The sequence below is a fragment of the Brassica oleracea genome, chromosome C8, assembly GCF_000695525.1.
Source record: "Brassica oleracea var. oleracea cultivar TO1000 chromosome C8, BOL, whole genome shotgun sequence".
NCBI lineage: Eukaryota > Viridiplantae > Streptophyta > Magnoliopsida > Brassicales > Brassicaceae > Brassica > Brassica oleracea.
The window spans coordinates 33,042,809-33,062,839 of NC_027755.1; the positions used below are offsets into that span (position 1 = coordinate 33,042,809).

The following is a 20,031-nucleotide window of genomic DNA, read 5'->3' on the forward strand; positions in this document are numbered from 1 at the left end:
CCTATATAAATCAGTTTATCATATAATGTGTAGAATATATTTTCAATCATATAAATTAGTTATTACTAATAAGGCTTCAAACACCAATGCCTAATACATGAATAAGAAAAAAACCCATCGACCTAGAAACCGTCAATACAAAAGCAAAAGCAAAACAGAAAAAAAAACAAAACAAAATCTTTGACAAGGGAGGGGTCACATCATGAGGTGTTCTTTGTTAGGCAATCTTCTGAAGAAGTTCTTGAAGGCAGAGGGCAGATCCAACCGATTAAACGTGAAGTTAACCCATTTAAAAACAAAGACGGTAATGAAAGCCTTAACCAGAGACTCCAACGAAAAATAGTAATAGACGAGCAAGACCGGGTAAAGCAGGGCCAGGACGCAAATCAACACGACTTTATTGCTCGTACATAACATCCAAAGCGCGTGAAACCTTTCGAACTGTGACGCAGCTTCCCCCGAAAACACCATCACCTCCGCACCACTAGCTTTCAACCTATCGTACCTCATCTTGAGAACCTGCGGGTCGACAGCCGACGTCGCGTCGAACTCCTCGGCTATCTCGTCAAGCGCCTGCGTGTCGTCGAGTTTCTCGAGCCTCGAGAGCTTCACGTCGAAGAGAACCAAAGGAGGAGGAGGACCAGTACCATTCCTCGTCTTGTAATATTCCACCAAGACCTTGATCATTACGTAAACACTGAATGACACGAGGCAATACGGATATAGATAAACCACCAACCACAGCGTTAACGGCGGCAGCAACCAAAGAACACAAAAACAGACAGCAAACGTGATCCACTTCGGAGTGTTATCTGTCGTGGACCTGACCTCTGCATCTAACCGACCATACTTGCTTGACAGCCACGTAAAGAAGTCATAAAGCCTGTCGACATTGGCTTTGGTTTTTCTCATACTGAAGTTATTGTTCTTCGGCGACAACATATCCTTTACGACTTCGTTTCTCAATGGCGGCTCAGTTCTCGCCAGGTTCTGACAGTTCACACCGACAGCTAACTCTCGCAGACGGTCGATCTGAGGCAACGATATTGGAGACTTGTAGTGAGACTTGGGTAGCAGCAAACGGAAAGGAGCCGTAGCAAACGCGTAGGAAGGTGGAAAGAACGTTAACGTTGGCGGTGGACAAGCGCAGCGAACCGCTAGCTGAATCTCACCTGGATGGCCGCCGAATTAATATGAGATTTTAGAGTTATAAATATTAAATAAAATTAAAAAATCCTAATTTAAATGCTTCTTCTATTCACCTGTTGTCTTTAACCCTTCTTTACCTAACACCAAGATCGGATAAGAACCAGTGTAGATCCTGTTCCATTGAAGTAAACTCAATGGGATCCTCACTTTCCCGACCGGAGCATCGTTTTCTTTATCGATACTAAAGATCTGTTGGTTGTCGTAGACTCCAAGCGTTAAGACAGTGCACTTCTCGTATATGTCCCAAGAATACTGCTCGTTCCACTTAGGCGACTTGTTATTGACCACGGTTCGAGTCCTGGCCCATTTATTACCATACTTGGCCACAACATAAGCGTTCCTGTCCTTTAAGGCGTTTTTCGCGCGAGGTAAACCGGTTGCACCAAGAATACCAACCTCTAGCTTCCCTAACGTACCGGGCCATAACCCTTTTGCGAAAGCTCGGTAGTCACTACAGTATTGGGTGCATTCATCAAAGACGTGGTAGGACTGATCAGTGGCTAGCTTCATCTTGAGTCTGCCGGCGAACCGCCTCGTGTCGCCTTCCGGTTGGATCTTACCACCCGGTTTAATGTCGTAGAACAGTGTCGACGCGGCTCCTGGAACTTTAACCGCAGTCATCTCTGACAGCTTCGTTTCTAATGTTCCTATGCATTGATCGTGTGGGTCTTTGTTGAGATCCCATAGTTGTATTTTGACCGTTCCGTCTAACGACTCTGATGCTACAAAGATGAGATCTTGGTTCCACGACGGGTTCTTGCTTTCGATTGGCTTGGTTTTTAAACGGACTTGATCTAGAGTTGCCGACACGTAAACGTTAGGTGTTCGGTCTCGATCGTTGGCAATCAAATCATGACCTGAAACAATCGTAACCCTAACGTAACAGAGCCTTGGAGCTAGGTATAGCTTAGGTCGCGTGTTTTTCTCGCGACTAGCACTCACAGTAGACGCGTCGGCAAACCAAGCGTTTGAGTAAACCTCATCGGCTTGTGTACCGAACCAAACCGACATCAGCAACTCCATGTGGTAACCTTCCACAGTGCTCGGTATAGGGTACCACTGAGGAGCCATTCTTGCATCGGGAGGAACCCTAGACGGAATATCCGCAGCCACCTTGAAGTTTTGCTTGCCGATCAAAGTATTGTTAGGAAACTGACCGTCTTTTAGGGCAACGGACAAGACATCAGCTGTAGATTTGTCGAAAGCAAAGACTTGGTTCCAGGCCCCGCTTGGTCCCATTGGTAGATCTCTGGTAGAGGATTGGTAGTTGCCGAGAGTGATCTCAACGATAGGTTTACATGCGTGGGTGATAGGGTTTAGGACAGATTTGTTGATGGTTTTGATTACTTCTACGTAAAGAAACTCCATTGGCTCGACGAGGTCATGTGAAGAAGTTGGGCCGTTAGGGTTTCGAGTTCCTCTTTCTCCTCCGAGCTTCGGAGAGATTTTCTTAACGGCGAACTCAGCCATATCTGTAACAAAACCAAGAGATAGAAGAGAGATGAATACAAAGAACAAAATGATTCTATATACACAAATAAATTTTAGAAATTGAGGAAACACGTTGAATTCGTTAATATTGCTGAAAGACCTAATTTGGACGCTAAACAAAAGTCATATTACTATTTACTACTAAACATAAATCCTCTTAATTCTTGACCCTTTGACCGCTAACATTGTTTAGAAGTTCTGAGTTACTTCTTGCACAAGAAAGATCACAGGGAGTTAAAAAAAAACTAATGATGACGAACCTTTGTCTGCTGATACAATGAAGAAGTTGAGTATAGGTTTAAGGCTTGATTAGTCCGTTTGATTATACATTATATATACATACAATGATACAATAACTAGAGAAACCTAAATTAAAGAAATGGAACAATTCCCACTTTGCATGGACTATGAAGAAAGTGTAATTAATGTAGATATTTATATGCAATATTATATTTCCTCAAATCGCTCATAAACTTTCCCAATATTGAAACTTCACCGAATCTTCATAAATCCGTTATTGAGTTTTGCAAAATCGATGTGTACGCAGTATTGTATTTGGGCTTCATTTGTTGGATATTTCTTAATTAAACATGGTGCTTGGGAGTCGTTTTAATCCATTTTAAGCTAGTATATATTATGATCAGCGAATGCAGAATTCATTAAAATTCAACACAACCTTTAAAAACTTTTTCTGAGAATCCAAATTATATATACAAACGTTACAAAGTTAATTCATACATGCAAAGTTAGTTGCAGTACCCTTCACGTGCGGGAGAGGGATTGCTCCGACAAACCGGACACGAACTATGCAACTTGAGCCACGCATCTATACATTCAGCATGGAAACAATGTTCACATTCTGGTAAGCACCTAACGGTCTCTTTAGTTGCATATTCCGACAAACAAATGGAACATACAACATCATTTGACCCGGTCGGGAGTCTCTTACTCTCACCTAACTCAACTTTCTTGTATGACTCGATCGTAGACTCATCCAGACCCGTCCTCGTGATGACTTGGACGTCGCTTGCTGGCTCTGGTGTTACGGCCATGGCGTGTTGTATCTGGGAAGAGACTCTCTCAGAACTGCACAAGACAAGACCGACGCAGAAGCTCAAGGCAATGAGTGGGCCCATTAGAGAGAGGCAGATTATCTTTAGTACTTGTAAGCTTGTGTTGTGGAGTCCTGTTCTCAAAAGCAACAAAACTGGTCAACGGTGCAACTTGTCTCTAGTATTTGCCTATTTTAAGATGTGATTAATTGATTAATTAATTAAAGTCAATGACTTAATGTGATTAATAAATGCCAACTTGAACAATTAACTAAACAAATTCCTTGGGGTTGAAGCTTTCCACCATTAATGGATTAGTACCTGGGTTTACAGAACTGAAGCATTGGACTTGGCGTGTGGTATTGTTTATAAATCCACATCTTGAACCACTCCTCTCACAATATCTACAATCCGGCGAGTCCCATTTGAGCCACAGGTCTTGTTGGTTGATGTCACCATGGAATGAATACGGAAGATGTAACGTCTTAAAGACATGACAAGAAGACGGCATCGAACTGACCTGTTCCAACTCCGTGACAAAGAAGGAGGAAGTGGAATTACCAAGGCACTGGATGGATCTGAAAGATGGTACGACGTTCTCGTCTTTAGGACAGATCAAAACCGTGTAGCTGCGAGGAAGAAACAGAGAAAAAGGAGACCCTGAAGCGTCAAAGCTGAGGAGCTGTCTGGCTAAGCAGCTATCCGGGTCGCTGAGTCGAATACGCTGCCTTCTATAATCGATCTCTTGGACAATAAATGGTTTGGATTTAGGAATCTCTAAGGCTGTCTCGTTGCGATCAGTACATAAGAGTTTGAATCCTGTGTGGCCACAGGACTCAGGTTGCTTGGGGGATAGCCAGAAAGGGAAACGGATGTCTATGTTCCCTCTTCCACAAGAAGAAGTGTAGCAAGGTTTTGGGTGTGAGGCGTTTAGAAGAGGGAAGATGAAGAAGACGAGGAGGAGGAGGAGGAGAAGAAGAGGGGTTTGTTTTGACAAGGCCATAATGTGGCATGGCACTAAGGGATAGGTAGAAAGAATTGTTATTGCTACTTATAAATTCATAGAAAAAGTCAGAACAATATATAATATACATGAATCTAAAAGTCAGAACAATATATAAAATATATGTATCTAATTCTTCTTATATTCATTGACATCGATACGTGTTCTAATATAAAACTAGTTCAACTATCTCGCAGATTAGTCTTGCAAATCATGGCCCAGTGCAGCTTTTTAATTAGTTATATATATGTTACATAGAAGAGGAAAAGAATTTGCATGCCAGAAACTTGAAGCTTTTTGATTGTGTAAGAGTAGTTTCCAAATTCCACTAATCTTACCTTTTTGCAAAGAATGTAACTATCATTAAAAAAAATGAACGTTGAAGTTTACAAGATGCGATTGAGATGTGATTAACAGACTATAAAACTTCTAAACTGAGCCAAAAAAGAACTTCTAAACTTGATTTCACAAACTTGATTTCATGGCAAAAAAAGGGTAATAAACATGGAAGCAAAAGAAGTCGAAACTAAAGCCATTCTGTTTGGAACCGAACATAACTACAAGTAACAGGTAACGATATAATCTTGAAAGTCCAAGAGGAGATTGAACCTAGTCAATAAAGTGCATGTGTTTTGTGTAGAACAAGTTCAATAACCTCTCAAATTATTCTTGCAACATACTGTAAAGTTGTAAAATTATATAATAAAAGAGAAAAAGGATTTGTATACCAGAAATACTCACGAGGCTCTTTGTGACTGGGATAACATACTGTGATAAGGGACTCAGAGAAGATGCTGGGAGATTCTGATGGCAACAATGAAATTAGCATTTAACAGCTTATTAACAAATCAACAATAACTTATTAATGTACATTATTAACAATTTAGTTCTTGAGTTTTGCAAAATCAATGTGTACTATTGTGTTTGGGCTTCATTTGTTGACTTTTCTTAATTAAACATGGTATTTGGGCTATTAGACACAAAATGTCTCATATCGGTAGTTGAAAAAGATACTAAATAATATATAAGATGGATGAGCCACTCCACTTATCACCAATTGGTTTTCGGTTAGAAATTTATCTAGCTTAACATGGTATCATAGCCTGATCTACGCAGTCCAATCCGATCCACATCGATCTGGTCCAAAGTTGGCCCATCAATTCTTGCCCGAACGTTCCGAAATTGACGATAAAAGAGTCAATCATCTCGAATTGGCGTATTAGACACAAAGTGTCCCACATCGACATCGGTAGTTGGAAGGGATTACTCCACTTATCACTAATTGGTTTTAAATTGAAAACTCATCTAGCTTAACATTAGTTTCGTTTTGGACCCATATCAAAACCCATATATATTAAGCCTAATATTATGGTCAGGGAATGCAGAATTGACTAAAATTCAACACAACCTTTAATAAACTTCTTTGAGAATCCAAGATTTCCAAATTATATATATAATTAAACGTTACAAAGTTAATTCATACATGCAAAGTTAGTTGCATCCTTCACGTATGCGAGGGAGATTTCTCCGACAAACCGGACACGAACTATGCAACTTAAGCCACGCATCGATGCATTCAGCATGGAAACAATGTTCACATTCAGGTAAGCACCTAACGGTCTCTCTGGTTGCGTATTCCGACAAACAAATGGAACATACAACATCATTTGACCCGGTCGGGAGTCTCCCACTCTCACCTAACTCAACTTTCTTATATGACTCAATCGTAGACTCATCGAGACCCGTCCTCGTGATGACTTGGTCGCTTTCTGGCACTGGTGTTACGGATCTGGAAACCCGGGCAGCCATTGCGTGTTGTATCTGAGGAGATACTCTCTCGGAGCTGAACATGACAAGACCGACGCAGAAGGTCAAGGCGATAATTGGTCCCACTAGAGAGAGGCTGATTATTTTTATTACATGTAAGCTTGTGGTGTGAAGTCCTGTTCTCAAAACAACAAAACGAGTCAAACGGGTGATACGGTGCAACATATGTATAAATAACTTTTTTTGAAACTAAGGATATATAATCTACTGACCAACCAAATTTCGGTGTAGACTTCATCACTGATCAATAAGTATATATATATCAATGTATTAGTAACATCCAACCAAATTTCTGTATGAATTTTATCATTGATTTATTTTGTAATCGTATTTGTCAGATCAGATTTTCTAACGGATTAGATTGTATTTTAGAAGTTTGTTGTGCTTTATTGATACGACGTATTATATCAACTTTTATGTTATTGTCTTTGATAAAGACATTCTCTTAATAAGATTTATACATATGTTGCACCGTATCACCCGTTTGACAAATAAAACTTTTACATGAAAAATATAAGAGAATTTGGGGCTCCGTATAAATAACTTTTTTTGAAACTAAGGACATTCACCCGTTTGACTAATAAAACTTTTACATGAAAACTAAGGACATATGTAATGAATCATAAAACTTTTACATGGAAAAATAATAATATACTGTTACGACATTCTCTTATATTTTCTTATTCAAAGATGTGATTTATTAATTAACTAAAGTCAATGACTTAATATGATTATTACATGCAAACTTGAACAATTTGTCGTTTAGTTAGTAATTAAACTGAAGAAGAGGAAAAAACAATTACTTGGATTTGAAGCTTTCCACAATTAACAGATTCTCTTAGAAAAAAACTATCTACTTTATTTAAATAGATTCATTCAAAAATTTACCATACAAGAGTCTATAGTTAGACTACTTCATTATTAAAGACTACTTCATTATTAACTTGACTAATTAAATTACATATATCTAATATATAGGGAAACCTTTGTTTACCGTGTTTATTACGAGATATGTCGTTATATTTTTAGTTTAGTTCCAATTATTCATTAAGAATATTATTATAACCAGGTAGAGACCTGCGTTTTTGCATAGTGTGGAAATATATGAAAAGTAATAAAATTTCATTTACATTTTAGTTCATTATTTCTAATATATATTATATGAATATATATATATATATATATTTGCTGATTTTATCATATGCATATATTACATTTAGTATGACTTGAGTTATGAATTTATATATAACACTATTTTGGCCTTAGCTATGTCAAAATGTAGATTTTGTATATGACAAGATTATGTGAACGATTAAATATGCTAAGAAGATCTGAAAGAAAATCGCTGGATCTTTGCAAACGGAATATTAATAACAAAAATATGCAGAGTTAATATTTGGATATGAGGAGTTACTACTTCGTGATAGTGCAGAATATTTGGTAGGATAAGGGAAATCAATTTTAATTCCATATTAGTTAACTTCTGAAAATCATGATTAAAAAAAATAGTGCATTTATGTTAATTGGGAATTCAGTGTAATTAATATCATTTTCGATCACTTTGTTCATATACCAATCATTTAATTTTTTAAAAAAAATAATTCAATGTAACTAATATCATTTTCGATGAAATATAATTTTTTTAAAAATGTGTGTAAATATCATTTTTTCTCAAAATCAACTATGTATTGTTAAGTCTTGCTACAATACATTTTTTCTCAAAATCAACTAGTGTTTTCTTGCTAAAAACTTGTATTGTTAAGTCTTGGACAGATAACTATAATCATAATTAAAATGCTACATAATAGTATTATTGTTAATAATAGATATGGCCAGTAGTATTTCTTGTAAATAGCTTAGTATTAGATATCTGGTTAGTTAAACGTAGTGAAAGAACATATCGACACTTAAGCAAAATGGCATTTATGTGATTATGTTACACATTTAAAGTTATTTAAAAAAAAATGTTTACCTATTAAAGTATTAATATATAGGGGATACAAATTTTGAACCATTAATTATATCTAAGTAATCAACCAAATTTATTATCAAATCTAACTATAGAGTAGTTTATATCTTTTCATTAATAGTGTAATTTATAGTACGAACCTACTATATGTGATATTGTGAGTTGTAGGCTAAATATGTACGGATTATATACCTTAGTAAGCTATACTATACTATTATTATACTATATATTAGATATTAGATATGTTTCAATTATAATTGATTTCTCAAAATATTTTTATAAACTTTTAACTGTACTATATTAGGTAAATTTCAACTATAATTGATTTTTCATAATATTATGTTGTATATTTTTTATACTGCCTATTCTCTAATACCATCTTTTTCAATATCATTTAAGTTATACTAAGTTATTTGATAAAATGGTATATTATATGTTTTGGAACTAAACTATTTAAATATATTTAAATAAAAATTTATTATACATTTATTCAAACCTATCAAATTCAAGCAACGTGCGTTTGAATTTTAACAATTTACCAATTATTTTAAGCAACATGCGTTTGAATAAAAGTCAATCTCAACTTATCAATTATTTAGATGTTTATTTGACTATCCTAGATTTTCTGAATTTTATTAAGCTACTAATATTTGAATATAATAAATCAATTTCTATAATAAATTCACTAATATATGCAACTTAATTTAATCTTTTAAGTTATTTACATATTCTCTATTAAAATATATTAATATTTATCATTCAAAAATAAGATTTCTACAAGATTATACTTACTAGGAGAAATAAAATTCAATTTCATAAAACATGCCAGGCATCAAATATATAATCAAATATATGTGTAATAATCTAATATTTTAAATACTGTAGTGTCTCTGTTTTGTAAGATACAGATATTTTTTCAAAAATCTGATTTATTAGTATGTGAATTTATAAGTGCAAGATTATTATTTTCTGGAAAATATATTCGATGGGCTCGGTCTTATAATTCTGAAAGCAAAAAAAAAACTATATTTTGGTCTTTTATTTACTTTAATTAAATTGTCTCAAACAAATTTAACAAAACCATTTTATTTATCAAAAATGTACTGTAATCTATTCTTATGGCATAATTACAATCTTTCAATTTCAAATATTTACATGTATAAATTGTTTACGATTTGATAAAATTGAAATAAATATTTGAAATAATAATGAAAGTTTACAATTTAGATTATATAAATAGAAAATATACACGCGCTAACTCTAGTAATATTTAAACTAGATGATGTCGTTTTAATTTTGGAAGGTTATAAAGTTTAAAGAAAGAGGGAAGAAATGAGATCGTTTTTTTTTAAGAGGAGAGAAATGAAATGAGATAGTTAGTACCTGAATATATAGAACCGAAGCAATGGACTTGGAGGATGGTATTGTTTACAAATCCACATCTCGAATTAGTCCTCTCGCAATATCTGCAATCCGGCGAGTTCCATTTGAGCCACAGGTCTTGATAGTTGATGTCACCATGGAATGAAAACGGAAGACGTACTGTCTTGAAGATATGACAAGAAGACGGCATCAAACTGACCTGTTCCGACTCCGTGACAAAGAAGGAGGAAGTGGAGTTACCAAGGCAATGGATTGATCTGAAAGATGGTGCAACATTCTTGTCCTTAGGACAGGTAAAAACCGTGTAGCTACGAGGAAGAAACATAGAAAAAGGAGACCCCGAAGCGTCGAAGCTGAGGAGTCGTCTGGCCAAGCATCTATCAGGGTCACTGAGTCGAATTTTCTGCCTTCCATAATCGATCTCTCGGACTATAAATGGTTTGAATTTAGGAAGCTCCAAGATTGTTTTGTTGCGGTCAGTGCATAAGAGTTTGAATCCTGTGTGACCACAGGACTCAGGTTGCTTGGGAGATAGCCAGAAAGGGAAACGGATGTCTATGTTCCCACTTCCACAAGTAGAAGTGTAGCAAGGATTTGGGTGTGAGGCGTTTAGGAGAGGGAAGAAGATGATGAAGAGGAGAAGGTTTTGTTTTCTGAAGGCCATAATGTGGCATGGCACTAAGGGATAGGTAGAAGAATTGTTAGTACTACTTATAAATTCATAGAAAAAGTCAGAGACCAATATATAATTTGGTATAGTCGTATGTAATGTTCGACCTAATTCTTATTATGGTCGTTAACATGATGTGTTAATACAATAAAATAGTTCAACTATTCGCAGATTATTCTTACAAATTATAAGGTTGGCCTAGTGTAACTTTTTAAGTATATTTCTATATAATACATAGAGAAGAGGGGAAAAAATTGCATACCAGAAACTTCAAGCTTTTGGATTGCGTAAGACTAGCCCAGTAGTCTTTCTTATATTCATTTGTGCATGTGGTTTGTATAGAACAAGTTCAATAACCTCTCAGACTATTCTTGCAAAAATACTGTAAAGTTGTAAAGTCTATCTTAATAAAAAGAGGAAGGGGATTTGCATACCAGAAATACTTCAGAGGTTTTGTGTGAGTAACACGTTGTGATCAGGGGACTAGATTGGCCACAAACATGAAATATGAATATGTAAATTTGAAAGTAAATGAGTTGATGTGTATGTGACACTAACCGTTATGTGAGTTTATGTTTATGTGAGACATGCATATAGCGTTTTCCTACATTAATATATAATCTTTACAATTGCTTAATTTGTTATACTATATTAACTTCCATGGAACTCTCATTTCTCATAATAATAAAATGAAGTATATGAAAAGCAACCTTGAAAACTCCAATTTACAAGTCAAAATGACAAAAAAAAAAAGAGAGATTAAAAAGAAAATTAACAAAATAAAAAATTCCACCATGCTAATCTAAACAAACTTCACTCAGCAAAATTACTTCACCCCACAAAATCCAAAAAGGTATGTACATAAACAGAGGACTGACAAACGACAGAGGATCTTGATTCAGACACTACTAGTAGAACTTGGATGTGTCTCAAAAGAAGGAGGTGTGTGAGAAGAAGGTGAACCAATGGAGCCACGAATCCTGCATATTTCAAGAACAATAAAAGCAAGTAATGTCACCGCCAAAACAAACCCATATCCAATTTTCCATCCATCTTCTCCACTATTAGCCATTCTAATTCCAAGAACAATGTTCACTGCTCCAAAGAACAAAGAGATTCTCCCAATCCAATGATGATACCAATTCCAGTATCTCCTCATCTTTGTCTCCTTGTGCGGCCGCGCAAAGAAAGCCAAAACCTGCATAACATATCATAAGCATGCATGTTCAACTACAAAACGTAATCTAGACTTGATTCTCAAACCTGAAGAATGCTAAGGATTAGAAGAAAGATCCCAAGGCCTCGATGTGCAGGTATATCTGGTTGGATCCTATTGTAAAGCCGAATCCCGAGAATAACAGCGGCTAAACCGAAGATAAAGCCGGTGAACTGAATACCGATGTGAAGATAATACCAAAGAGGGTCTCTATGTCTGAGATATCTCGCCAGGATTGCTCCTAGAGGAAGTAAGAAACCCCATCCAAGTATCGCCATTACTCCATGTTTAGTCTTCTCCGTAGAACCCGTCGTTTGCATGGACGTTACTCCATTTGCTGCGTTGACCAAGAAAGAACACATAATAACATAATAAGTATTGCAACTTTCCTATTGTAGTAAGATTTTGCATGTAAAAATCATTTTAGTTTTACACCATTTTAGTTTTGTTTCTTTATAATATATCATTCACAACAGTTATATGCACATGAAATATTAGTCTGCCAAAATATTTTCCAAACTATAAAAGCAAACGCAAAATACATATTATTGAGGAACAATACTTAGGTTCACCCCTGTGGTTAATGGTTAAATTCACCACAGTGTTCATAACCAATCAAAATGCCATGTATTAGTAGTTAAAAAAGACAATAAAAATAAAAATAAAATAGCTGAAAAAAAAACAACACCGCCATTAATTAACGCCGTCTAAAAACTTAAACTCTAAAACCATAAATCATAAATCTGAAACACTAAACCATAAATATCAATCCTAAAATCTAAACCCTAAATCTTAAACCTTAAACTCAAACTCTAAACAATAAACCTTAAATCCTAAAATCTAAACCCTAAACCCAAAACTCTAAACCATAAACCCTAAAATCTAAACCCTAAATCCTAAACCCTAAACTCAAATCCTAAACTTTAAACCCAAAACTTCAAATCCTAAACCCTAAACTCTGAATCCTAAACCCTAAACCCTAAACCCAAACCTCTAAACCGTAAACCTTAACCTTATTAACTAGCAGATGGGTTTACGGTTTAGAGGTTTGGGTTTAGGGTTTAGGATTCAGAGTTTAGGGTTTAGGATTTGAAGTTTTGGGTTTAAAGTTTAGGATTTGAGTTTAGGGTTTAGGATTTAGGGTTTAGATTTTAGGGTTTATGGTTTAGAGTTTTGGGTTTAGGGTTTAGATTTTAGGATTTAAGGTTTATTGTTTAGAGTTTGAGTTTAAGGTTTAAGATTTAGGGTTTAGATTTTAGGATTGATATTTATGGTTTAGTGTTTCAGATTTATGATTTATGGTTTTATATTGAGAAGATCGAGTTACAATTTTGTTTTGATTGCACATACTAAAACATCTGTTAATTAATTTTGAGAAATTCTTCGGTTCACCCCTACGGTGAACTTCTAGGTTCACCATCCAATAGCATTTGAGTATTTGATATTTGATATCTTTTAAAAAAAGAAATAAAATTAAATATTCATTATATTTTTAAAATAAAATAATAAAATACATAAAAATAGTTATAAAAATAAATAAATTAATATTGTTAAGTCTTCGGCAAAATACTAAACCCTATACCCTAAACCTAAACCCGAAACCCTAAACCCTAAACGTTAAACCTTAAACTTTGGATAAACTCTAAACCGTTGGAAAATCTTAAACCCTAAATCATACATTAAAAATTAAATTTTATTAACACTAAACCCTAAATCCTAATCCGTAAACCCTTGGGTAAAACTCTGAACCCTTGGATAAATCATAAACTCTAGGGTTTAATTTTAAATATTTTTGATTTAGAGTTTATGATTTATCCGAGGGTTAAGGGTTTATCCAAGGGTTTAGGTTTTAGTGATTAGGGTTTAGGGTTTAGTGTTATTAAGATTTAGTTTTTAATGTATGATTTAGGGTTTAAAATTTTCCAATGGTTTACAGTTTATCCAAGATTTAAGGTTTATAATTTAAGGTTTGGAGTTTAGGATTTAGAGTATAGGATTTAGTATTTTTCTAACGGTTTAACAATATTTATTTATTTATTTTTTGTAAATATTTTATGTATCTCTATTGTTTTATTTTGAAAATATAATCTTATTTGGAAATTCAATTGTGTTTTCTGTTTTTAAAAGATATCAAATACTCAAACACTATTGGTTGGTGAATCTAAAGGTTCAGTCCAGGGGTTGAACCCAAGAATTTCTCATTAAATTTCATGTGTAATTGCAAACGCAATCGCGTTTTTACGTTTCAAAACTAGTACAATTATAACGTTTTGTATTTACATGTTGGTTTTTGACAAAATAATTATGAAAAGCCAAAAAAAGTCATGACCAGATCATTTACCTTTGGAGAAGTCGACGATGACAGTAGTTTTATCATCATGCTTACTCAAACGACCCAGCTTCGAAGGATAAGCTGTGCTAAACGCTAGAATCACTGCTCTACGAGGGACTTTAACGGTAAACTTAACCTGAAAAGCCAAATAAATCATCGCTCCATGAAGAGCCACCACAGGAGGAACTTTCTGTAACTGTAACTCTCCTTGATCCGGCACAACTTGGTCTCTCTCTGTCCCTTGAAGATAGTACTGTTTGATTTTAGCATGACCCTTCTTCGTAATCCACCCCACCATCGCGCTCGATCCCACCATCCTCCCGTCTCTGGAGAATCCAACTCCGACCCACCCGGTCGTGTATAGAGCCGAGACTATGATCGTCATCACATTGTCTCTGTTTTCAGAGTACTGCCAAAAAAAAAGATTGTTTCTTTTGCCTGCTTTTGTGTGATGAATGTGTGAAGGAATGGCTTTTAAAGTTTACCCTTAAGACGAATGTGTTCCACAGAGGTGTACACGGCATGGAGTCGGAGATGTTGCCGTACGGTGGTGGGAGGAAGTCAGATAAACGAGTTGCAAAACAGAGGTTTTGGGTTGAGTCGTTGATGAAGTTGACGTCATCTGCTAGTAGAAAAGGAAGATCTTGTCCGAGTAGAAGACAGAGGATGTAGAATCCGACGAGGGTTCTCATGGCCAAAGTTGGAGCAGAGAGACGAGAGGAGTAAAGATGGATGCAATTTTGGTGAGGAAGAAGACGAAGAAGAAGAGTGATTGAGTTTGGTGGTGAAAGTGGTTGAAGATGGCGATCAATCATAATCACCAAATTGGGTTTTTAATCTTTTCCTTCGATTGGATTCTGAGAAAGATGCTTGGAGTTGATGTTTCACTGGTGGAGTATAGGACACGCTATGTCCCCTCTGACACGTGAACCGACACAAATATACCAAAAGTAATATGCTTTTTGCCTGTTAAAACAATTGTCAATTGCTATATGAGGTTGAAAAAAATAATGAAATCTTTATAAAGATAATTGAGAATCTGGAGTTTTACTTTGCTTATTTTGAGGAAAAAAGATGACAGAGATGGGAGTAGGGTCGTAACTGGACCAGACTGGGAAGTGGATCAGTCATAGTCTGAATCATTACTCGTTAGGTACATTTGGTCAGTATGGTCCCTGAGGCGATATTGTAACACAACTTAGAAAGAAAGTAAACTATAACAATTAAATAACTTTTCAGTTTAGTTTATAAAACTTTCATTAGTGTGGTACAAAAATCTTTGCTGCCTCAATGATTTTAAGTTTATCACCAATCATGTACAGACATATTTAATTATTGTTTGTTTGTTTTTGTTTTTGGGTTACGATTTTGCATGTGTTAATGTTCATGTTTATTTTGTATTCTTCCATTTGAAACCAACAATCTTCTATCATTTTAGAAAATTTATTTGTTGAGTATAAACGCCAAAAAAATTCCGTTTGTATCTCATATTTTCCTATATATTACACAGAAACATTTATTAGGAAATTGAAAATTTTGTATGTTTTAGAAATGTAAAAACAACTTTTTGATTAGATTATTAAGAGTTTAAGACTGTAATCATCAAGGGGATGTAGCTCATATGGTAGAGCGCTCGCTTCGCATGCGAGAGGCACGGGGTTCGATTCCCCGCATCTCCATTTTTAGAAATTTCTTTATTTTAACGCCTCTGCTTTGTCTTCTTTTTGCATACTCTCCATTGGTAAAGAGGCCTGCCCACTGATAAAATTATAAGGCCCAATATAAGACACTAGGCCCATAACACTTGATTAGTGATTAATTCTCTTTCGGACAGGAATGCGTTAAGAGTTGAGGACAAAGGGGGACAAAACTAGACCTTTATGTCCGAGTCACGACACTCGAGTGACACTTCCGTTAAAATAAACGAAAACATTTTCTTCTCCACCACACGATTTCTATGCTAATCAGCTTAAGAATTAGATTAATGGAAGAAATCTTTACCCCAGTTGGAGAATCTCTCTTGGCCAAGTCTCTAGAGCCTCTCCACACATTCAACTTGTAACTCTTTTTTTCTCTCTGTATGTCGCTTAAAAAGCTAAACAACTTTCTCTCATGGAGTCGCTGCTTACATCATCAAGCTTATCTCTTTGCCCTTCTTCTCCTCTCTCCTTCGTTAAGCTACCTTCTTCTATCCACCACAACACCATCTCCTTCTCCTGTAAAGCCTCCTCGAATCCTACACCTGATTGCAATGCAAAGCTTAACACAATCATCAGAACGGTTAAAGGGCTTTGGATGTTGCGTTTTCGAGCTTACAGAGACGATACGGCGGCGTTTTCGGAACATTTCGCCGGAGATTTGAAGCAGAACGGTGGTTTAGGGATTGCTCTTCTGAGCAGTCCTTTCGTGGCGACGCTATCGGCGAATCCGACGTTCGTGTCGGCTGTGTTCGCGTGGTTCTTTGCGCAGACGAGTAAAATGGTTATTAACTTCTTCATTGAGAGGAAATGGGATTTGAGTTTGTTGTTTGCTTCTGGTGGGATGCCTTCTTCTCACTCGGCTCTGTGTATGGCCTTGACGACCTCTGTTGCGCTTTGCCATGGCGTTGCGGACTCGTTGTTTCCGGTTTGTTTAGGGTTTAGCTTGATTGTCATGTATGATGCTATTGGCGTTAGACGTCATGCCGGTATGCAAGCTGAGGTAATGACACCAAATCTGCTTCTTCCTTGATCTACTGTGTTTATGACAATGTTGTCTTTTTTGTTGATCATGTCAGGTTCTGAACTTGATTATAAGGGACTTGTTTGAAGGACATCCCATTAGTCAAAGAAAGCTAAAGGAGTTGCTTGGTCACACTCCTTCGCAGGTTCTTGCAGGAGCATTAGTTGGTGTTGTGATTGCTTGCTTTTGTTGCCAAGGCCCACCTCGTCTCAACCTAAGATCTCATTAAGTTTTTTTTTTTCTTATTCGGTTCAAGTTCTGTATTAGTAGAAAAAAACTCTGTGCTTTGAGTATTGCTTGGCAACATGATTTGGCTAAGATTTGTAGTTGTATCATATGTTGTGTTCAACTATAGAGAGAACTCTTGCAAATGCAATGATACCTTTGTTTCATCTGCCTCTCTTTTCTCTGTTTTTTTTTTCGGTTTGGTGATTAACTATTTAAACTCTCAATGACATGATAAGTTTGGGATACAAGCTCCTCCACTTTGCTGTTGTTCTTTCCAAATTCTTCCAGTGACTGGCAGTTTCACCTGAGACGAAAAGAGCCATGTTCCTCTGTATAATTAGTCCAGCATGACTGTCTCCCACTTCTAAACTGTAATTGTAGTTCCATGCTCTTGAATATGTGTAGAGAGATGGAAGATTCACAAACATTGATCTCGCAGTCAAAGAGCAAGACCTTAATGACTCTTAAACAAATCATCATAACAGATATAAGTTTATTATATAGATGATTATGAAGTATGAATCATATGTAGTCTTACCCTACTTAACATCCATGTGGCATTTTTCACTTAATTCACTTGGATTAGACTTAACATAGCGATGGAGAAAGGTAATCGGTTCGAGGAAATATGATCTGAATATCTCGCCGCCGATTTAAAGTTTATGTATGGGCTTTGTTTTTTGTTATGGGCCGTATTACAGCATATAAGTCAACTGGGCTTCTTGTGAGCTGTAAATAAATATAACTGGGACATTGTCTACTAATCTACTCTAGTCTACGAATGAATTACCTATGATTGAGCCATCTCTCATTAATAAGTACCCTATAAAACTCATCCGCATTTGCTCCTACTTCCTCTCTGTTTCCGAAAAATAAGACTTTTTATATTTTTTCTTTGTTCCACAAAAATAGATGTTATAATTATTTTGAGATAATTTGTATATTCTTAAGAAACAGTAAATAAAAACATTTGAGTTGATTAAATATTAGGACTGATAGTTATCAGAATTTGTATAATTAAAATAAATAATAAATTTATTATATATAAAGATTCATTATATTTTTAATAAACGTGAATATTTTAGAAAATAGTATTTTTTTTTTAAATGGACGGAAGAACTGAAGGTTTTGCGGGGACAAATAGCGCTGAGGAAGAGAAGTTGAGGTTCATATTCAGAGAGAGAGACAGAGAAAGAGATCATATATGTGTCTATGTGATATATCTATCTTTATGGTCCCCTCTTGTCATATTATTGACACAAACTTTTATATTCCATTCACCCAAAATGTACCAACGCAACTTTTTTTTACAGTGTATGAACTAGTCTTTGAAATCAAATATGTATGTGTTTGTCTTTTGGCGGTTCTTTGCTTTCCATTTATAATTGTGACAGTTGATCAATCCCCTGTCGAAGTTTTCATCTACCTTTAACATCTAATTAGCTGAATCAAAATCGAAAACAATATATGTATATGTATACTGCTTGTTGAGGAAAGCTTGGAATCTTACTCAACCATTTTAGCTCACAAATAATAGAGAGCAATAATGAATGAACAAAACCGAATCGCACATAAGTTAGGTCCTAAATTAGTTAGGGGAACAAATGTTTCGGTTTTATAGATACGGATTTGAATGATTTGTTTTATTTTACTATGTCATTAAATTTGTGGGATGATGAAGTTTTTAAGTTCATTTTACATTTACGAGTAATGAAGTTGATGAATATAGATTACGACTGAGTATTATTGTACAGTTTGTCAAAATGATTCCTAGTTCTGTTATAATGCTGGTTAAACAATGGTATTGATCGGCAACATGATTGAATAGAGAAAGCATAAGAAACTGAAAAATTAAATAAATAAATCTGTATAATGTTGCGAAAGTAACGGAAAAATCTATGGAAAAATTTATTTTTATTCATAACATAGAGGTTTTTTATATAGGAGATTACACCGTCATAGATAAATGGAAAGATTACAAATCATAATCTCTTGGTTATGAGTCATCCACAATCTGGTTCATAACACTCCTCTTGGATGCAATAACCATTTAGAGCTTGTAATGTGCTTTAATGTTGCTTCAATAAAACCTTATCAGGAAAACCCAATTGGAACAAAACCACAGTGAAAGAAAAAGAGTACAACACACATTACTCCCCCTGATTTGGACATTACTGACCTCTCCAATTTTCTGCAATCCGTGGGTAATGAAGATCTTGGACAGATATGTTTCGTCCTCGAACATGATAGTTGGTTTTTCTTTACCATCGGTCATGCCACAATCTGATCGAACATATTGAGTCATCGACCTCAAATACACACACAAAATCTTGGATGATGTTGTTGTGATATGCGTGTACCACCATGTGTAAAACATAACCTATCTGAAAACAAATCAACAAAACCAAATAACCCATGTTTGGGTTGGTTAGTATAAAATAAACCAAAATCAAAGACTTCTTCATCGTCCTTCTTATGGACCAATCAGATCAATGTCTAAAACAAGACTTCTGCATCGTCCATCTCAGGACTAAATGGACTTCTTTATCGTCCACCTTTGGACTGAATGGATCAGTGTCCAAAACAAGTGATCTCACGCCCATGTACTAGATAATGGCTGAGACTGGTCCATATTAAATCTCTTGAGTACCCTTTTCTGTATATAATATTTGATGCACAAAGATTTCATTGTTAATGTACTCAAGCTGTAATCTCAAACAAAACGTTGTTTTCCAAAATCTTTCATCTCAAACTCTTTCTTGAGATATTCAACTATTTGAAAATTGTATCCAGAGGTTCCTAGGATATTCAGATCATATACTTTGATGATTATCAATATTGTTCTCGAGAACTTGCTGTACTTTCAGCTCAATACCCTCTAGTACTTTCATTATCCAGTGGACCATATAAATATGCAGTCACTACATCAA

The 20,031-nt window shown here is 35.4% G+C and overlaps 5 protein-coding genes and 1 non-coding gene across 6 annotated transcripts; 2 read left to right on the forward strand and 4 right to left on the reverse strand.

The window, feature by feature from the left end:
• Positions 1 to 195: 195 nt before the first annotated feature.
• LOC106309223 (protein QUIRKY) lies at positions 196 to 2,679 on the reverse strand. Its single transcript, XM_013746279.1, has 2 exons — positions 1,263 to 2,679; positions 196 to 1,172 (listed from the first exon to the last, which is right to left on the reverse strand). The coding sequence occupies exons 1-2, from the start codon at positions 2,677 to 2,679 to the stop codon at positions 196 to 198; spliced, it is 2,394 nt and encodes a 797-aa protein (XP_013601733.1).
• Positions 2,680 to 3,446: 767 nt separating this feature from the next.
• LOC106309224 (RING-H2 finger protein ATL22-like) lies at positions 3,447 to 4,757 on the reverse strand. Its single transcript, XM_013746280.1, has 2 exons — positions 4,074 to 4,757; positions 3,447 to 3,886 (listed from the first exon to the last, which is right to left on the reverse strand). Exons 1-2 carry the CDS (start codon positions 4,753 to 4,755, stop codon positions 3,447 to 3,449), a joined length of 1,122 nt encoding a protein of 373 aa, XP_013601734.1. The 5' UTR covers positions 4,756 to 4,757.
• A 1,489-nt stretch (positions 4,758 to 6,246) lies between these two features.
• Positions 6,247 to 10,931, reverse strand: LOC106309225 (RING-H2 finger protein ATL22-like). Its single transcript, XM_013746281.1, has 3 exons — positions 10,867 to 10,931; positions 9,935 to 10,612; positions 6,247 to 6,698 (listed from the first exon to the last, which is right to left on the reverse strand). Exons 2-3 carry the CDS (start codon positions 10,596 to 10,598, stop codon positions 6,247 to 6,249), a joined length of 1,116 nt encoding a protein of 371 aa, XP_013601735.1. The 5' UTR covers positions 10,599 to 10,612; positions 10,867 to 10,931.
• Positions 10,932 to 11,276: 345 nt separating this feature from the next.
• LOC106307953 (cytochrome b561 and DOMON domain-containing protein At3g61750) lies at positions 11,277 to 15,068 on the reverse strand. The gene is made up of 4 exons (XM_013745053.1): positions 14,638 to 15,068; positions 14,162 to 14,561; positions 11,868 to 12,157; positions 11,277 to 11,802 (listed from the first exon to the last, which is right to left on the reverse strand). Exons 1-4 carry the CDS (start codon positions 14,965 to 14,967, stop codon positions 11,503 to 11,505), a joined length of 1,320 nt encoding a protein of 439 aa, XP_013600507.1. The 5' UTR covers positions 14,968 to 15,068; the 3' UTR covers positions 11,277 to 11,502.
• A 690-nt stretch (positions 15,069 to 15,758) lies between these two features.
• TRNAA-CGC lies at positions 15,759 to 15,831 on the forward strand. The gene has a single exon. It is a non-coding gene; the product is annotated as a tRNA-Ala (tRNA).
• A 220-nt stretch (positions 15,832 to 16,051) lies between these two features.
• Positions 16,052 to 17,271, forward strand: LOC106309706 (uncharacterized membrane protein YuiD-like). The gene is made up of 2 exons (XM_013746807.1): positions 16,052 to 16,852; positions 16,929 to 17,271. Exons 1-2 carry the CDS (start codon positions 16,265 to 16,267, stop codon positions 17,100 to 17,102), a joined length of 762 nt encoding a protein of 253 aa, XP_013602261.1. The 5' UTR covers positions 16,052 to 16,264; the 3' UTR covers positions 17,103 to 17,271.
• The last annotated feature ends 2,760 nt before the right edge of the window (positions 17,272 to 20,031 follow it).